Source organism: Bos javanicus, chromosome 1 (genome assembly GCF_032452875.1).
Source record: "Bos javanicus breed banteng chromosome 1, ARS-OSU_banteng_1.0, whole genome shotgun sequence".
Classification (NCBI taxonomy): Eukaryota; Metazoa; Chordata; class Mammalia; order Artiodactyla; family Bovidae; genus Bos; species Bos javanicus.
In genome coordinates this window covers 77655689-77675453 of record NC_083868.1, presented here as the reverse complement: position 1 = coordinate 77675453, position 19765 = coordinate 77655689, and the positions used below count along the sequence as shown (strand labels likewise).

The window sequence follows — 19765 nt, the reverse complement described above, 5'->3', positions numbered from 1 at the left end:
CCCTGTGAGTTCATAGCTAGTTAAGAGCAAAGCCAAGATCAGAATCAGATCTGAAGGATATAGCTCTTTACAATGATTTGGTCTGCTTCATTAGTTAAGAAAGTTATAAAAATAAAACCAAGTGAAAGTTGCTTAGTCATGTCCAACTCTTTGTGACCTACATTTTCTACATACTTAGCAACCAGTTCTTCATCACCTATCGTATGTATTCTTCAGTGATGAAGAAAAGTATTAGATAGAAAGAAAGTAAAAGTTGCTCAGTCCTGTCCAACTCTTTGCAACCCCATGGACCATACAGTCTATGGAATTCTCCAGGCCAGAATACTGGACTGGATAGCCTTTCCCTTCTCCAGGGGATCTTCCCAACCCAGGGATCAAACCCAGGTCTCCTGCTTTGCAGGTGGATTTTTTACCAGCTGAGCCTCTAGGGAAGCCTAGTAAAACAAAAGTAAGCACTTACTCCCACTTTTCCAACTCTGTATCAAGTGGTTACTATTTACCTTTGTGGTTTCATTGTAAAGTCCTATTTCTTTAGGCTTATCTAGCTATGGTTTTCTTCAAGAATGTTTATCATTTTGCTTCAAATTCATGTATCTGTGAGAGAAGCAAGTAATATTTTCAGAATTATCACTGTGGGAGAAAGCAGAAGACAGAAATCTTTCTCACTGAGAGAGATGATTAATACCGTATTTCTAAGTTTGACTTAGAAATCTTCCGTCTTCCGTATTTCCAGATTATTTGGTTGAAATTGCTAGTTTCATAGATTTTTTTGAAAAGGTTAATATGTGGTTCAACCTCACAGGTCATGGCAGTGCACGAGCATTTATAGTTTACCCAGTTAGTTTTGAACTTCACGGAGATGTTGGGAAGTTGTCAGGAGAGAGAGTTGCTAGCTCTGAGCTGCTAATGATGAAAAATATCCTCAAATTAATTAAATTCAGATAGATTAACTCACTTTTCTAAGTTCTTATGTCTCACTGCAGAACTTATCTCAGTTTTAGGTCTCAGTGTGTGCCCCTCTGGTCCAGACACTTTTATCATAAGTGAAAGATGATTTCTGCATGTTGTCTCATTCAACCCTTTGTCCAAGAGAAGCCCCAAGATGTAGTATCCACAGAAAAAGTCATAGCCATTGTTCTTTAGTTGGTAATAAATTACTTCCCTACTATTAAGAAGTTGTATTCTGGCATCTTCTTTAAGATGATCCCAATTCTTGCTGGTGAGACGATTTACTAAATCTCAGTCCTGACCAAGGGAAAATGGCTTTGTTCCTTTGCAAGGAATAACCGAATGTGACTCAAAAGCCATCAGGGCAGCAATTCCCTAACAGCTTGTGATGTTGCACAACCTTTAGCAAAATAAAAGGATTTGTTCCTGGCATCCTTGAGCATAATTGATTTCTTCATTATGCAAAAGTTGCTTTCATGAGTTTGATATGTGCATTTCTAGGCCAAGTTTGTGACTGAAAGGATTAAGATACTTATCCATTGCAATCTGGGTACGTACAAAATGCTCATTAATAGTTCTTTACAAAGGCAGGATGATGCAGCCCCCAGACTGATAAGATCATATTTCTTCATACTTCACACTTAGACTAGACAGGAACAGTAATGAGGCATTATAATTGGGTAGATGACATTTTACAAAAGATTGAAGTTACTTCTTGTCTCTGCATTCCTTTTGCAATTAATTGTGTCCAGTATGCCAAATGATGTACTAAGCATCATGACCTACCTTGTCTCAGTAGTCCTCAACTGAATCACTTATGGAACTTCTTAAAACTATATATATGCTTGGGTTCCAGCCTGGTCTCAGAAAGGATCTGGAAAAAAATGCCTTTTTTAAGAAAAATTTCCACAAGTGATTCTCAGAGTTCTGGATAACTACCACTACCTTTTCTCCTTTCTTCTTCTTCTTCAAAATCTTGAAATGTCATCTCTGAGTGATTTTAAAGGTAAAGAGAAAGGGATAAAAATAGCCTTGCAGGCATTCTGTTCTGACTGTACTATGATCATGAAGGTAGAAGGATGTGTTTCTGCATTCAATGGATTTGAATATGTGAAATCCTAAGCCTTCATCTTTTCTTTTCTCTGGTTCCTCTCTGCAGTCTCCTTTCAGCCTGCTTCAGGAATGAGCTTGTGGAGCCGCGGAGAGAAACCCCGAGACAATCTGACGCCTTCTTTAGACATTCCAGTCCCCCAAATCGATCAGTGTACCCATAGAGCCCCATCTCTGTATTTTGAGTATGTGTGTTTATTGTGTTTCTGTGTGTGTGTGAGAGTGTGTGAGAGTGTGTGTGTGCTCACACACGTGCGTGCATGTGTGTGTATCCAGCCCTCGTAACCAGGACTTGAAGACACTTTGGCTCAGAGACCCAACTGCTCAAAGGCACACAGCCATTAGTGAGAAAATCTCTGAAGGGACTCAAAACTGTACAAGAAAGCACGTTTTCTGCAGATTCTGTATCCTTAGATCTAGTATGGGTCTGTCAGAAACCCCTGTGTTTGTCTGTGAGCTTTTGTGTTGTTTCTCGGGAGGGAGGAGCTCAGGCTGGGACGAGGGGCATTACGATGTTTATTGGAACCCTTTTCTGTTACCTTCTGTTGTTTCTGAAACTCATAAAGAAGCTTTTGAGCAGGTCTCAAACTTAGATGTCTTTTTAAGAAAAGGAAAAAAAATGTTGTTATTGTCTGTGGGTGGCTGAGAGACTCAGTCAGGCCCTTTTAATGCTGGTCATGCAATGATACTGCAAATAGTAACAAGCTAAGGTATCAAATGTACTGCTGGGCAGAGAGGTGATAACTACCACGAGTAGCCACTGTAGGGGATGATTCTTTTCTTCTTTTTGAGAACTTAAATCATCAGTATCTTCCCCTCATATGTAGTAGAAAGTTCATTAATGCTGTGTAAGACCCTGAACTAACAACCCATGTCAGCATCTGATGTGATAGACTGTCTTCCTTGCTCCTGGGAACCCTGGAGATCTACCCCTCCAAATTGGAGTTTGGACCCCAAGGAAAGTAAACCTCTTTTGTCATTTTAAGAAGAGGGTAAAACTACCCTGGTGATATTCTTCCAGACAGTCATATATCATTCTTCAGTGCCCAAAGTGGAATTCAAAATCCTAACACCAAATCTATGATTAACATCTCTGGAGTTCCTGTCCCTCAGTCTGACCCTAAAGTCACCCATATCACTAACATTGTTCAAAGTGTCTTGTCAAGGACACTTAAGTTTTGTCTAAGTGATGTCCAAGTAAACACATGTTAAAGTTAACCCTCCTGGCCCAAATATTAGAGTTGATGACTTTTCTTTTTTTGGTTCAGTGAGTTTAGAGGATCTATTTATTTCCATTTTAAAATCATATTTGAAAATAATAATATAAAGACTTAAAAAATCTTCTCCCCACACCAGGTCACCAGCTCTTTATTCTGTGTCACCACAGCAATGATTTCTTGTTATTGAGGCTGTTGCTTTATGGATGTGTGATTTTAATTTTCAATAAACTTTTGCATCTTGGTTTATCTTGCAGTTTTTCTTTTCTGTCTCTTTTGCTTTTTAAAAAATCTCTGAAGTGCTAGAATATTTTCATTTAAGTGCTTGAAGTTCCATGTGTAAGTCAAAAGAGCAAGCAGAATAGGTCATTTTGGTTCTGTCTACACTATTGCCAGTAGTTGCTATTTTTATTTAAGATACTCTGTATCAAGGTCATCAATCTGAAAAACAAATTTCAATGCCAACACTAACTTGAAAATATGTTTAGCCCTGTGCATGTTAAATTTCATCATAAAGAGCTAGACCCTTATAATATCATTTGTTTACATCGCTGAACAAGTCTCAAGTTATATCTTCAGCTGCCAAGTTCTTTAGAAGAAATTTAAATCAAATTCCAATTTATTAAATATTTTGGCTTCTGTGACAAAGGCCATAGAAAATATCCAGAAATCTGTAGTGGAACTTGTTGTCCAATGCTTTAAAAAAAAATTACAGTTTCTGATCTTTGAGTAACTCTTTTTTAAAACTTCAAAAACTATTTTTCTAAATAAAAATAGTATAGTCACTTAGAAAAGCACTTAAGAAAAAACTTATGTTTGAGATAAAAGTAGAATAGTGAAATCAGATTATCTTGTTACATTGGGACAAGTTTCACTTTCCTTTTAAGGAATTCACAAATTCCTTAAAGGGTGAGTAAATGTGTTTAGTTTTTTAACATTTGCACTTTCTTTCAGACTTTTTGTTCGGAAATTCACTCTATTTTAATGGAAGTTTTTAATGTGTTTGTAATGATGTTTATATACATGCATATATGTGAGCTGATGGAACATATTTTATAATTACAGTTGATCTAGCTGGGGAAGAAACACTGTCTTTTGTCTTTAGAAGCAAAATTCCCCAGATAGCGAGAAAAGTTACATGCAGGATGGTACTGGGCAGAATTTCCAAGAGGAACCATTCCTTTTCTCATGTTCCATGTCTTTCCGCCCACCCCACCCCCCTTTTTTTTTTTGACCCCTCTCATACCTGTGGTGTTTCCAGGATCTGAGACTGCACTCCAGCAATGGTTTGGTAAGATAGCTTCACCCTGATACATTGCCAGATTCCACTAGAGAGTTATCTTTTCTTTAGCAATGGAAGATTGAAGGACACAGAAGGAATCCTTTGGTGGAATTCTAGGCATCTCCAGCAAAGCGGTGAAGACTTTGAATTTGTGTCTTCTCAAGAATCTTAACTCTCTGCCACATAGATACTCACTAGACTCGGAATCTGGAAACCTGATTTCAATCCTGGATGATCCTGAAGCTCTCTTGTGGTTCTGAGATATGGGATTTTATTCCTAGAAATGTACACAGAAACCTACATTATCTGCGTTAAGAACTAGAACTTGATTTTACCAGGACTTCTACTCAAAACTAGAAATACATGGAACATACCTTTCCTAATTTTTGTATGTTGGATTCCTGAAAAAATGTAAAGTGCCTCTAGAGAAAATTACCTGAGGCTTACACCTTGTTATTTTTCTGGGGATATCTATATTCTGACTTTTTCCATTTAGTGTGTGTATATTGTGTGTGTGTATATTGTGTGTGTGCACATTTTCTTTTTTGAGTGGGGACAGAAACCATAACAGCACAGGTTATGTTGTCTCTGAACACTTTTTCCATCTCTTCATATGCCCCAGCAGTATTTAGGATTGTCTGCTCAAACATTGTGACATTATATTTGTAAAGGAAAAAAAAAGTTGTTCTTAAAGTCCTTTAAATTGGTTATGATTTTTTTCAGCTTTGCTCCCTTTTCCAGAGCACATAGAGATGTTCAGAATATTTTCTACATCAGACATACAAGCTTATAATAAACAGATGACAACAACCTTTCTCCTTGTAGCTTTAACACTCACTTCAGCATTAAAGGAGATGCATTCAAAGTTTCTGAACTTTTCAGACTCTCTTATTCTTATTCATCTCTTCACTCTAATTTCTGGATTTGTCCAGCTAAGAGTCCTTGCCACTTCTTCCTATTAATTCTTAAACTGACACCTCTTATCTCCTTGACTACACACTAAAGTATTAAACATTTGGAGCTGGAGGGGAAGAGCAAAAGGCAGCAATGTCTCTTGAGCACCTACAATTTACAGGACAGTATCCAGGACTCTTACATCATCTGATCTAATCTCCATAGCAAGTCTTCTGGAGTGAGTGTAATACCTGTTCTACAGATTAAGAAAATGAGACTGGAAAGACTTGTATAAAACCCAAAATCCCTTAACTGATTTGTGTCAGATCTAAAATATTAACCCACATATTTTGATTGGCTCCAAAATTCATGTTCCTTCTTTGTTCATCTATGATTTGTGACCTACCTTCCTTAAAAATAGTTTAGGTGGCTTAAAATGAACTAATAAAATTATAGAAAAATAAAGACCACAAAGGGAACAGGAGAAGGGAATTGTAATAGGATGTGGAAGAAGGCATTCACTATAATTAAGGGTCCACGGAAAATTCAGATTTTTAAATACACTTTCACTTTCCTAGTGGTAGACATTAATGCTTCAAGGAACATTTCCATTAGTTCTTGCTGTACATGTGACTGATTGGGGAGGGTAAGAGGGATAAGTAGACATTTCTTTAGGTCACAGAGGGCCAGTCTGCCTCTGGAGTCTGGGCAACCAGGCATCTTTGTTACTTTGTGGTGGGTAAAGATACAGGAAGAAGCACCTAGTGAAGTTTCTCTTGGTCATCCTGCTCTGAGCTTTCTTGCACTTCAATATGGACTTAACAGATGTTCCTAGGTATACTCAAACGTGTTGACTCATGCAAGGCTTCTACACGGGGGTGGAGTGGACCTGGGGATAGCTAGGACTCCCTTTACTATATCCTTTGTTCTATGCTTTATCTCAGCCTCCCATGTTTCTATCACTACTTCACCTACTTCTTGATTATGTAACCTATTGCACTGTCTTACTTCTGGGAAGGTGCCACAGAATGAAAGGAAATGCTTTGGACTAAGAAAAGAGCTCTCTCAGCTCATCATTTACAGCCATGTGTGACTTGGGTCCATTTTTCCTTAGAGTATTATATTTACCCACCTGTACAACAGGCATTATCATTTCTGCCCATTGCTACCCTGCCATCCCATGTCCATATGTGACTCATTCAGAAAATGGATAAAGGAGAGCTTGGTAACCTGAAGAATCTTACAATTGGGAGAGTTTCTTATATAAACTGCTGTTTATACAACAAGGATCTAAACTTGTCTTCTTGAGGAGGGCTAAAGTGAGAAATCAGTACCCTCCCGCTTTAAGGCAGCAGTTGTAAAATACAGCTGAATTGTCAATTGCACGTTAATTGTTGTGTTCATTTATGCAAATATAGCCTATTATTTGAATTCCTCTAGCCAAGGCTGTTCAGTGATATGGAATGGAGGCTTCTATGTTTTGTGTAATTATGGAGGATGCAGAGTGGCAGCTTTGAAGTCCAAGCCTAGCACTACTGTAGCACTCAGGTGTTAGAGCCACTTGTTATTTTTTCAGACATTATTATACCTTGCTTGTTTGGAGCTTGGATTCATGTACAGAGCCTTCTAAATCTGATATACACACAAACAAAACTTGACTATACAAGTTTGTATGGCTCCAACAGGGAGGAGACAAATAGGAACAAAATAATACATCTTATTTGAGAAGTGTCATAGGGGAGGTTTTCCCCTTTTACATGCTCAACCCAATCTTCATTTTTATGGGCACAGATTACTCACTGTAAGTGTCTGATAGTATCTGATATTGTGTACAATTCTTCCTCATCTTATCTTGTTCAGTTATCACCATAGCTCTACAAGGTTGGTTGGATTATAATCACCATATATCCTCTATTCTATGAGCTTCTCAAAGATGAGATAATTGCTTATGAGTTTCCCCATGTCCAGCATCTAACTCATGCAATAAGTATATATATATTTAGTTTACATACATTTTAGTTTCCTGGTGAGGGATGTTTACTGGCTTACACAGAGACCTATAGCTTTCTAATATATGCTGAAGGAAGACTCAAGTCTTGAATTTCTGACTCCATATCCACTAATTCTGGTAGAAATCACTAGTTCTATATTCAAAGTCAGGAACAACAGCTGAATAGGGAATATCATATATAATATAATACATAGTGCTGTGTACATTCTTAGTCGCTCCAGTCCTGTCTGACTCTTTGTCACACCATAAACCATAGCCCACCATGCTCCTCTGTCCATGGGATTTTCCCAGCAAGAATACTAGAGTGGGTTGCCATGCCTGCCTCCAGGGCATCTTCCTGACCCAGAGACTGAAACCCTGTCTTCTGCATCTCCTGCATTGCAGGCAGATTCTTCACCACTGTGCCACCAGGGAAGCCATAATACATAGTAGGACAAACCAGTTCTAGTTAGTTTGCAAATCAAAGTCATGCTGAATGGAAAACTGTGTTTCTTCTTCCCTTTGTAAGAGACACAGATTTGATCTCTCAGTAGGGAAGATCCCCTGGAGTAGGAAATGGCAACCCACTCCAGTGTTCTTGCCTGAAAAATTCTGTGGACAGAGGAACCTGGCAGGCTACAGTTTATGGGGTCATAAAGAGTCGAACACAACTGAGTACCTGTGCGCACACACACACACACACACACACACGCATGCCCCCAGAGACTTGTGGAAGCTTAACAGAACAGTTGTTGGGACTCTCAGATTCCCTCTGTGTAGAGAGGCTGTTGGTATTCTCATGGGCTCCCTCATGGCCCAGAACAGCTAAGCTGAGAAAGCATGTTTCCGTGTTGAGGCCTCTGCTTGATGGCTGCCAAATGCCCTGTTTGATTGATTTTATGGTTACTTTCTTTACATCCCAAATTGCCAAGCTCCAGCTATAGGTGAAACACCTCAGCCACAATTTGAGCTCGCCATCTCCATGTCTTTCATAAGCCTTTGGGTCTTCACTCAGTTCTTTTCCCTTTTTGATTTTCACATTGAGAGGGATGGAGAAAACAAAAGGGGGAAAAGAAGATGTAATGATTTCCCCTCTCACAAAGGAGATGCTTTAGGAAGATACTCATTTCTGTCCTGTAGTCACATAGGAAACACGATATGATGATAGCTTTGTGATCCCTGCCAAGGCAGGAGAGGTTCTCAAATGGAAACACAAATAAGTTCCCGTCATTGCTCTGGAGGAATATTTTTACACCTATATAGTTGGGGCCATGTTTTAGTCTGAGACCTGTTGGAAATGACCGGTCCCCACTCCTCAGCATCCTGCTTACCATACTTCCATGTTTGTGTTCCCAGGACCTCGATGCAGTCTCAGTCTTCCTACGGTAACAGCTCCCCACCTCTGAACAAAATGAACAGCATGAACAAGCTGCCTTCCGTGAGCCAGCTTATCAACCCTCAGCAGCGCAACGCCCTCACTCCCACCACCATTCCTGATGGCATGGGAGCCAACAGTAAGAATATCTCCCTTGAGCTGCAGCTGGAGGACCAGCAGGGCCAGTGTAGGGGAAGACTCTGCTCTGGGGTCAGGGAAGGCTTGCTCTGAAGCTGTATGGGAGGCATAGAGAGAAGCTGAGTGGCTTATATTTCTCTTGGGCAAAGTTGTCTCACTTTTAAGATTTGTGACTCATTGCAAAGCACATTGGTAGAGATGGAGAAGGCTATTCCTTTAGTAGGGATAAGGATATCTGTGGAAAGAACAGTCTGCTTCCTGCCAACCTGGATGTGGACCCTCCTTCTGCAATCTTTGAGATTATCGGTAGGAAAAATGGCCGACTTGTTGGAAGCAGCATAGTGTGGTGGACTTAAAATCTAGAAAAACAGATTGTAGTCTGGACTCCATTGCAGTATTAGCTGTGTAACTCTGGACAAGTCACCTCTCTGATCTAATGCTAAGTTTTACGTTCATAAAATTATCACTCTGCACACTTAGCAGTTTATCAGTCTGTAACTCCACACTTTTGGTCTTCTTAACTTGTCCCTTTCATCCCATACACAGTTATTAAAGAATCAACATAAGGAAAGGAGCCTTCCTGTTATTTACTCACACACAGATTCCTCATATCAACTAAGTATAACTATAAGAGAAAATGTATGAATTGAGCCTGGAAATGGATGATGATCAGTACATAGCTTTGCTATAAATATAATTAGCTTGTCCACTAGAACTTAATCTAGCAGAGTGGATATCCAAACTTGAAAGAAAAAGAAAAGATAGCAAACACACAGTGAGATGGTAAAAATACAAAAAGGTTACAAAGCCTAAATACATCCCATGTGTCTTGTAATCACCCTCATAAAGCAGTGCCTCAGTCTTATCCTAGAAATCCTCATGTTTTTATCAATCCTTCAAATTTGCATTTCACTGTTGCCTTGTAGAGACTGGGTTTTCTTTTTTTTAAACTTTTTATTTTGTATTGGAGTATAGCTGATTAACAGCGTTGTAACAGTTTCAAGGTATACAGCAAATGGACTCAGCAACACATATACATGTACCCATTCTCCTCCAAACTCTGCTCCCATCCAGGCAGGGAGGCTCAGACTGTGACTCTCCCTGGTTCTGATAGCACCTGTTCAGACTGTATTGACATCAGAGGTATATGAGGTCTGGTTCCTTGGTATGGCAATGCAGACATTAGAGCCAGACCACTCTCTCACTAGTGACAAATACATCCTAAGAATAAACCTGACCCCTCAATAGATCTACTACTTTGGCAATAAAAGGAGAAGGAACCATTTATTATTATTTTTGTTTTGTTTTGTTTTCTCTCTGATAAGATCTTAGAGTCCTCAACTTTGTTTTGAGATGACAAAATAGCGATAGTGGTAATGATCCTTCACATTTGTATAACAGTTCGCGTCCTTTTTTCCTTATTTATGCTTAATAATTTTCCTCTGGTGGCATCAGGAAAGTCAGAGGGGAACTGATGAGACGTTCTTGCCTGTGCTCTCTAGCTGACTAGCTGGTGGTAGAGGCCTTTCCCCTTTGGTAAACTACAATTCACTAAAATAGAAGAAAATTACCTTCATCTTTTTGTGGACATGTTATTTTGCTTTATATTAGTTTATACCTAAAAACAAAATCTGTTTCATAATTATTATTGGTATTGAGCTTTTCTTCTCTATAAGTGAGTGTTTACAGTTTGTTCTTTAGTAAGAAACCAGTCCAAGTTGGTGTCATTCCCAAACGTAATCCTGAAATGGACCAGAAAAAAAGAGCTAGGGTCTTTCATTACCTCCTTCCTTCTGAGACATTTGGTTCCCTACGAATACTGCGGTGAATTCTCTCATTCCCAAACCAGTATCCCAAAGGGCCCTTTCTCATTCACGGATGTGTTCATTTGTTCGCATAACTTAAGTTTCCTGGGCATCTGCTCTATGCCAGGCACTGTGCTTGGGTCTCTGGGGAACCAGACATACATCAGGTCTAATCTCCATGCTTAAAGAGATTAGCCTAGTGAAGGAGGCAGAAATATAACTCAGGAAGGCAAATACAAAGAGAACTGTATTAACATCAGGAGCAGCAAGTATTAGAAGGAGACAGAGCAGTAGAAGTAGAAAACAGAATGGGAAGAGATTGTTCTAAGAGAATGTACCATGGTCAAGAAGTATGTCATTAGTTTAGAGTTTGGTAACTCTTCTGTTCAGTGAGATGCAGGGTGCTTAGAGGGGTGTAGTAAGAGATAAGACTGGAAAGGAAGGTTGGTAGAGTAGGCCCTTGGTAACGTTAAACCAGGTGAGATGGACCACTGGGATGGTGGTATGTGATAAGGGCAGTAACCCTCTCTGTTCCTCCTGCTTCTGTTCAGTTCCTATGATGGGCACCCACATGCCAATGGCTGGAGACATGAATGGACTCAGCCCCACCCAGGCCCTCCCTCCCCCACTCTCCATGCCATCCACCTCCCACTGCACCCCCCCACCTCCGTACCCCACAGATTGCAGCCTTGTCAGGTGAGTCCACAGCATGTCCCCTGGGGGCCTGTCCTAAGCATCTCTGGGTGGTGGAGGGTGGACACTGTCAAAGTTAATAGCATAGTTGGAAAGCAAGCAAGCAACCCCGTGGTTCAAGTTCAGTTATCTCTAATCTATGGAGTCATCAGTAGTATTTAATCAAAGCAACCATAATAATCAACATGGGAAAAAGTGAAAATGTGAGTTTATAGGCATATGTGTCCATGCCTGTTTTCTCCATCTTCATTTATTCCCTTACTCCTCCATCATATTTTTACAGTCAGTTGTGACCTTTAAATTGGTGCTCAGGGCTGGGGTTCCCAAAAGGGCAGTCAACTTGCTATCTTGCTCCCTTTCCTGCTCTCTAGGCCTCATAGCTCTCAACCGCCATGGGATCATTATTTTGAAGCTGGATGTCCATCAAAAAGTTTGAATGTTAGCAAAAATGACAGGGACTCTCAAGAAGCCAGTGGCCTCTTCTGCTTTGTCATATGAGAAACAGGGACATTCCAGGAAAGGGAGTTCAGATAGCTAGAAGAAAGAAAGCCATGAAGCCTAGAAATTTGTTTCCAGCAGAGGCAAGTGTAGGTGTCCAAATCTCATGCCTGTTGCCTATCATCTGCTCGTGCTTCATGTGCAGAAGGCCTTTTTCACTTGACTGCTGGAATACTAGGTGTTGGTTCCCACATGATTGATGCAGCAGCATTAGCAGTGTCAGTCAGAAAGATGGCCAAGTGCATGTCTCATCTCATCCAGTATTTGGCTCTGTGATGATTGTGGTACCATTGATCTGAGACCAGGAAAGAAAAGAAGGGGATCTGTATTCTGAAGAGGACATAAATTAGAAAGCATTGATGACTTCACAGTATAGTGGCCCACAGTTTTTCCTTAGCCACATAAACCATTCTCAGAAACCTCAGATACAAACAATCAAAGTGGAGACACTATTTTTGAAGTAAAGAGCCAGGAGGCAAGAGGACTGGAAACCTGAGCACTGGACTCCTTCCTTTCACCCCCTGCAATGGCTCCTAAGGCACTGATATGCAATCCCTGGAACTCCACTCATCCACCATTTGAAAAATCTCTGCTCTACAGGAATCCTTGAACAGTTGACTTTAATCTCTGTAGATCTAAATTAAAGTTTATGTCACTGCTGCTGCTGCTGCTGCTAAGTCGCTTCAGTCGTATCCGACTCTGTGTGACCCCAGAGGCGGCAGCCCACCAGGCTCCCCCGTCCCTGGGATTCTCCAGGCAAGAACACTGGAGTGGGTTGCCATTTCCTTCTCCAGTGCATGAAAGTGAAAAGTGAAAGTGAAGTCGCTCAGTCGTGTCCGACTCTTAGCGACACCATGGACTGTAGCCTACCAGGCTCCTCCATCCATGGGATTTTCCAGGCAAGAGTACTGGAGTGGGGTGCCATTGCCTTCTCCAGTGCATGAAAGTGAAAAGTGAAAGTGAAGTCGCTCAGTCGTGTCCGACTCTTAGCGACACCATGGACTGTAGCCTACCAGCCTCCTCCATCCATGGGATTTTCCAGGCAAGAGTACTGGAGTGGGGTGCCATTGCCTTCTAATCACCCCCAAACCTCCAATCCAAGGCCCCACATATATTTTATATACCCCTAGTCTCTTCTGTAGGGCATCCCAGGGGAAAATGTTGGGTTTTCCTTTATCTTGCCAATGCAGTTGGGGTGAACTTTCTTTTTCTGTTTCCTCCTTCCTCTTCCCTCCTCCCTCTGCAGTTTCTTAGCGAGGTTGGGCTGTTCATCATGTCTGGACTATTTCACGACCCAGGGGCTGACCACCATCTATCAGATTGAGCATTACTCCATGGATGTAAGTAACTGTTAGACTTTTCTCTTGAGTTTTATTTCTTAATTTCCTCCCTCTGGTGACATCCACCTTGTAATTGAATCCCCTCTGTTTCTCAATCCTCAATTTTGATGAAACCCATAACCATATTAGAAAGATCCCCAGACCTCCACCTCTACATTTGAGAAGCTCAGGACTCAGCCATCCTCAGCTTGTCTGATCAGTCAGCAATCTTCTATTACATGCATACTATGTGCAGAGTAGGAAAAAGATCTGATTCCCACCTTCAAGGAATATATGATCTCTGAAGAGTTCAGAGGACTTTCTGGAAGTTCTCATTAATTGGTATAAGATCCCAGGGAGGATAGCAGGAAGCTAGTGATGTTATTCTCACTTTAAAACATGGGGAGGCAACAATACAGTCATTTGTCTGGATTAGTTGATGTCAGAACCAGGAATAGAACCCTGAAGTATAAGCGTCTGGCCTTTCACCCTATTAATTGAACTTTTCTGCCTTTCCTTAAAATAGGACATGATAAGGGATTGAGCAGTGTCTCTCAATAAGAACCATATGTTTGTTCATGATCAAATGTACCAGAATAGGGTCCAGGCATACCTGACCACTGGGAAAGATCACTGGTTATGGGTTCAAGTCCCAGCTGTGCTTTTTAGTGGTGATAAGAACATGGTGTAATCACTTTGCTTCTCTGGGTCTCAGTTAATCAAATTGGGTTCAAAATCACTGCCTTCTGGCTTTGATAGCCTTTAGAGCAACCTGGATGGGAGGGAACTTATTCTTGCTTCTACAGTACCTCTTGAACTACTGCTCACATGGGAGGGAGCTCATTTCATTCTGGTTTACAGCAATCTGGTTTTTCTCCCAGGCTACGCTATATGCTGCTCTGTTTGGGGTTCACTCTCCTCCCTTCTAGCTTCCAGAGGGCCCTTTGGGCTGGTGGAAGAAGATATTCTCTGCCTCTGCTGCTGCTTCTGTAGTTGAGACCTCTTTTTGCCCCCCTCCTTGAGCACCGATGCCAGAGACAGCCCACACAGTGTAAGAACACCCCTGCCCTTATGGTAATGAGCATATGCTTCACTGCCCCTATGCCCACCCTTCTTTACCCCTCAATCACCCCTGGCTGCTGCTCCCTAATGGAAGAAATTACAAGTAAAAGCCACATAGAAAGCTTTAGGAGTATGTTCCAACAGGTTTCTGAGAACTTCACAATGATGTCCATCCATTGAAGGCAGTTTGACACAAGTCATTGTGTTGCGCTGTGTTTGAGAACCTTACATGATTGAACAGGAACTTTGTCCCTTCCTTATATTTTTAAAGCTTTGTCTTCCACTTACTCACTTCTCCCCAATGGGGACTGGGTCAGGATGCCTCTTTGGTTGTTAGGATCTGCCGATGCTCTCCACAAGTCCATCTCTGCTGGTGTTAGCTAAGTCCTGAGCCAGGCTCTGGGCCACAGCTATCCCACCCATCAGGATAAGTTCAGATCTATCCAGAGAGTAATGCAGTTCAATGGAGCCTAGTTTACAAAGAGTTTTGGATTTATTTGGAGTTTCAGAAGCATACAGAGGTATGCTCACTTATCTATTTGTGGATTAACTTCTTTATAATGTATTCTCCTGCTAGAATAGGAAATTAGAGTGCCCATACTGCTCATTTCCAAATCAAGAAATATTGGGAGGCTATCTAATTTCTGCATCCTCACTTCAGCTTCTTCCTGTTCATCACTGGAAATAGACACTTGCTTTTCAGCTTGTCTCTCAACACCAGTCTTAGTTACTTCACATACTTCCCTGGAAAGAATATGGTTAAATTTCAGTGTTTTTATATGTATTCCCTCTAAGATACAAGAATGGGTTAATCATGATATAACATAGTAATAATACAGATGACTGAGATTTACATAGTATGCTTTATAATGTGCAATATACTTTCACATCCACATTTGCATAGGAGTCCACATTATATGTTGACCTAAAAAGGAATTGTATCCCATTTTGTCAATGAGGAAACTGAGGCCAGTAGGAAATAAATGACTTGAGGGAGGTCTAGAGCTAGTCAGTGACAGAATAAGAGCTTCTGCCAAGGTCTTCTGATGCCAAGCACAGTGTTCTTTCTACCTAACATGCTGCTCCATAAAAAATGCCAACCATCACTAAAACAGGCTAATGAAGCACTAATGCAGATAAACAGAGATGCTACCACAGTTAGTTAAGATCAATCATCTTTGTAATGCCTTCTGCCCCTATCCATAGAACATGGACACATACTCTGTGTTTTGATACCCTGATTGATCCAAACACCAAAAGACCTTTTGACCATTAGGACAGTTACAGGTTCAGAGGCTGTCCTGAGTTCCCATTCACTTAATTGTATAATTTTAGATGTATCGACGTCTCTGACCTTCAGCTTTTCTGTCTATAAAATAGGCATAATAATACCGACCACAAATCTTAGCATTAAATAGGATGGTGAATAAAAAAAGATTAATTGAATGCCTGGCATGTCGAAAGTATTTAGTATCTGTTAGTAATTTTTTTTTTTCCTATCTTCTCATATGAGAAGTAGTAGCATTCTATTAATATCTTTCTTCTAGTAATTAGAGCCAGGTAGATTTGAGAGTTGCCAGATTCCTTTACCTGATGTTTTTGTTTGGGGATTTTTGTTCTGTGATCTAAATATTACCTCTATTTTACCAATGAGGAAATGAGACTAATAGAGCATAAATAAAATACTCTACAAGAAGAGATGACACCTCAAGGCTGTATCTTTGTGCTTAGTTACATATATCTTGAAGATTCATAAAGAGCTGATTTTATTGTTGAATTTAGAGTTCAATAAATGCAGGTCAATTAAAGCCAAGCATTGGGGAGCCAAATGGTGTGGACTAAATGTCAGTTTTTCTCTTTGTCCTAATTCTCCTGGATTCACTTCCCTGTTGCACAGGATTTGGCAAGTCTAAAAATCCCTGAGCAATTCCGACATGCCATCTGGAAAGGCATCCTGGACCACCGGCAGCTCCACGACTTCTCCTCCCCTCCCCACCTCCTGCGGACCCCAAGTGGTGCCTCCACAGTCAGCGTAGGCTCCAGTGAGACCCGGGGTGAGCGTGTCATTGACGCTGTGCGCTTCACCCTTCGCCAGACCATCTCCTTCCCACCCCGAGATGAGTGGAATGATTTCAACTTTGACATGGATGCTCGTCGCAACAAGCAACAACGTATCAAAGAAGAGGGGGAGTGAGCTGAGAGTTGTGGTGCAGGCTCTTCCCATTTTCCCATCTTCCCCCCACCCCAACAACAAGGCACTACTGCTTGTCCAGCCAAGCATTCTCCCTAGCTCATCTCTTTCCTCTTTTCAGTCTGGTTTCTTAAGGGAAGGAGAAATAAGAGGCTGCGTTTTACCTATGTCTGACCTGGCGCCTGATTCTGTTTCTGGCTTTAAGCCTTCAGCTCCCTTGTTTGCAGGACCGAAATTGTCATGGCTATGCAGAAGTGAGCAAAAAAGCAGTGGGTGTCTCCTTAAGTGGCAGAGAGCTCTCATTGACTTTTATAAAGCATTTTCACCCTTATAGTCTAAGACTATACATATAAATATATAAATATACAGTATGTATTTTTGGGTGGGGGCATTGAGTATTGCTTAAAATGTAATTTAAAGGAAAAAATGGAGTTGCACTTATCACCTTTTTTTTTTTTTTCTAATTTACTTGTTTTGGATGGCTTATCTATAGGCCTTCTCTCAAAGTCAGCCATGAATGGTAGTAGGTATCTAGATCTTGATAGTATATGTGAGTGACAATGACATGTAGGTGCCTTCAGTTCTTTTGATGCTAAACACATGTTACACCCCACCTTTGGTTTGATCTATTTGTTATTATGTGGGTGAGACTGGATACCTATGTACACGATTCTCTACGTTGGTGTATTTTATGTTACTGGTATCTCCACTACTGATGGTGGTTGCCTTCAGGGTGATATAGCTAAATTACAAGAAAAAGTCCGTGTTTACACTATCACTCACCAGAAGAAAAGAAATATCCTCCCTTGCTTTTGGTTGGGATTGGGGAATGTGAATAACGGCCAAAATCCTTAAAAAGTCATTGCAGCCAGTTCAGTAGCACCTGACACCATGTGTCCTGGTATATCGACAATCTCCTCATATTTAATGCCAGACACACCTTAACTCTCAGTATTTATTGGCAAAGCATTAGCTGCCAGTACAAAAGCTTGAAAACTAAATTTCACAACTAGATTGATTAACTCAATTACATATTTGCTACACTTGTTTAAGGTTAGCAAATTAAGGTTGATTTGATTGGGATGAATGCACCTATCTAGTTCTCACAATAAATCTTTAATATGTATTAAGAATATCCAGGAAAAACAGGAATCTTACAGAGATACTGCGTCTCCACTAAACAGTAAGAGATCTCAGTAAACCATGAATTGAAGCACTTGGAAGACTTTTTGAAACATAAATAGTATTATTTGGTAAATGTTTCCTCTAGTGACCCTCACATTCTATAAAATTCTGCTTATAAAGGCTTGTTGATCTTTCTGTCTTCAGGGTTTAAAATAGGGGTATTGATTTGGAAAATGTAAAATTATGAGATGCGTTTTCCTGTAGCATCAGTTGTATCACTACATCACTTATCTTTTTGAATAATATTAATTTTACTTATATTGAAAGTAACTGTGAGAACCCAACTTCCCGTCCATCTCTCTTCTGGACTGTGCACGTGCTTAAAAATATCCCAACAGATTAGAGGGTAAGCTTTCCATTGGAGATGTTGCTTGAACCACATAAGCAGAGACTTCTCTTCAGATTCAAAAATAAAAGTGTAAATGGAGATATTCCTATACATCTTTTAGAAACATACTTTGTAGCAGATACTTTTTTTTTAAACCACAAAACTGAGTATTTTGTATATATTGCTAATGAGCTCTAAAAGCCTACTGTGCCTTTTGGTAAAGGGCTATCATTGCACATAAGCATCAAGTTTTATTTTAAAGTGCAAAAGGGCTAATGTGGCTCAAAAATATGAGTTTCACCTGAAAAGTGTATATATATTTTGTGTGTGAAATTGCATACTTTGTTTTATTATCTTTCTCTCCTTGGGATAGTGGGTTTTCCAGAACCATCGTTGAGATTTTTTTTTATTATTGTTATTGTTTTTGTATTTTCATGAAACACCATTTAGTGAAACTACAATGTCAAATTAAAAAAAAAAATGCCATTACTGTAAGACGGGGGGAAGGGAAAGTTGTTTTTTTTATTATTTTTTTTTAATTTTGTATGTTAAAGAGAGTGAGTCCTTGATTTCAAAGTTTTATTGTGCATAAATGATAATAAGCACTGCTAATATGTGGAACAAGCATGCAGGTTTGAAAGCCTGTTGATGGGAGAATGAAAGCCGTGCCTTTGCAATGCTAGAGGGACAAATGGCTTCCTGGACTGTCCTGAGCGTTTGAATAAACAGAGGACATCTGAGCTATCTCAGCACTATTCGGGTAGCACTAAGGACTCAAATTCCTGTACTGTACATCATGGGTTTGGCATGAGCCAAAGCGAGGCACAACTACTGGCCTCTCATATCCTGGTCGCAACTTAACGTTTTTTGAGTGTATGAGTAACTAGCATAAGGGGAGAAAGAATATTAAGGACAGACAAGGGGGCATGGGCTTAATGGAGTTCTAATGTGGTCTCATTACAGTACAGATGGCTGAAGAATGGATACATTTTTTGTTTGAAGTTGATTAGAAATGGAAATGGAAGATAGAACTTTCTTCATTAAATCCATTTACCTTTTGTTTTCTTGATATTCCCCTAAAATACAGTATGTGGGGTATTGAATGTTTAAGGGTTGCATTTTTTTTATTATTTTTATAATTGTGAAAAACTAAGTCAATGCCAAATGTTTTATATGCTTTATTAACGTTTTTGAAAGTTTTTTTTTTTTTCCTTATAGATGTGATGCTTTTTTTTTTTTTTTTTTAAGTTTCAGTTGCTTGTCTTATGGAATTTGGGGCAATGGGCTTTGGATGAGCCAGAGGCAAATCCACAAGCCAATTATGTTTGCCAGGACATGCAATAAAATTAAAAAATAAATAAAATTTGCATTGAGAAATGGAGTTGATGTATGCATCTGTCTGTCTGTCTGCCTGCCTGTCTGGCCTTTGGCCTTATTTTTATTGATGTAGAAGAAAAGATGCCAAGGATTCCCAAGAAACATTAGAGAGATTCAAATATTAACACTTAACAAAAAAATCATTATTTTCTTATTTTCAGTTCAGTTCAGTAGCTCAGTTGTGTCCGACTCTTTGCGACCCCATGAATCGCAGCACGCCAGGCCTCCCTGTCCATCACCATCTCCCGGAGTTCACTCAGACTCACGTCCATCGAGTCGGTGATGCCATCCAGCCATCTCATCCTCTGTCGCCCCCTTCTCCTCCTGCCCCGAATCCCTCCCAGCATCAGAGT

At 40.2% G+C, this 19765-nt stretch overlaps 1 protein-coding gene across 11 annotated transcripts in view; it reads left to right on the top strand.

Annotated features, from left to right (window-relative positions):
- TP63 (tumor protein p63) overlaps positions 1–19416 on the top strand; it is a 272844-nt gene extending 253428 nt beyond the window's left edge. For 5 of the 11 annotated variants that reach the window (XM_061413145.1, XM_061413140.1, XM_061413130.1 and 2 more), the window contains 4 exons: positions 8798–8955; positions 11311–11455; positions 13197–13290; positions 16229–19416. In XM_061413145.1, coding sequence (XP_061269129.1) covers positions 8798–8955; positions 11311–11455; positions 13197–13290; positions 16229–16525 — 694 coding nt within the window. In that variant the 3' untranslated portion in view covers positions 16526–19416. Of the gene's footprint in view, positions 1–2107; positions 3525–8797; positions 8956–11310; positions 11456–13196; positions 13291–16228 lie in introns of those variants that run through there. The other 6 variants (XM_061413168.1, XM_061413167.1, XM_061413165.1 and 3 more) reach the window with 4 other exon arrangements.
- The last annotated feature ends 349 nt before the right edge of the window (positions 19417–19765 follow it).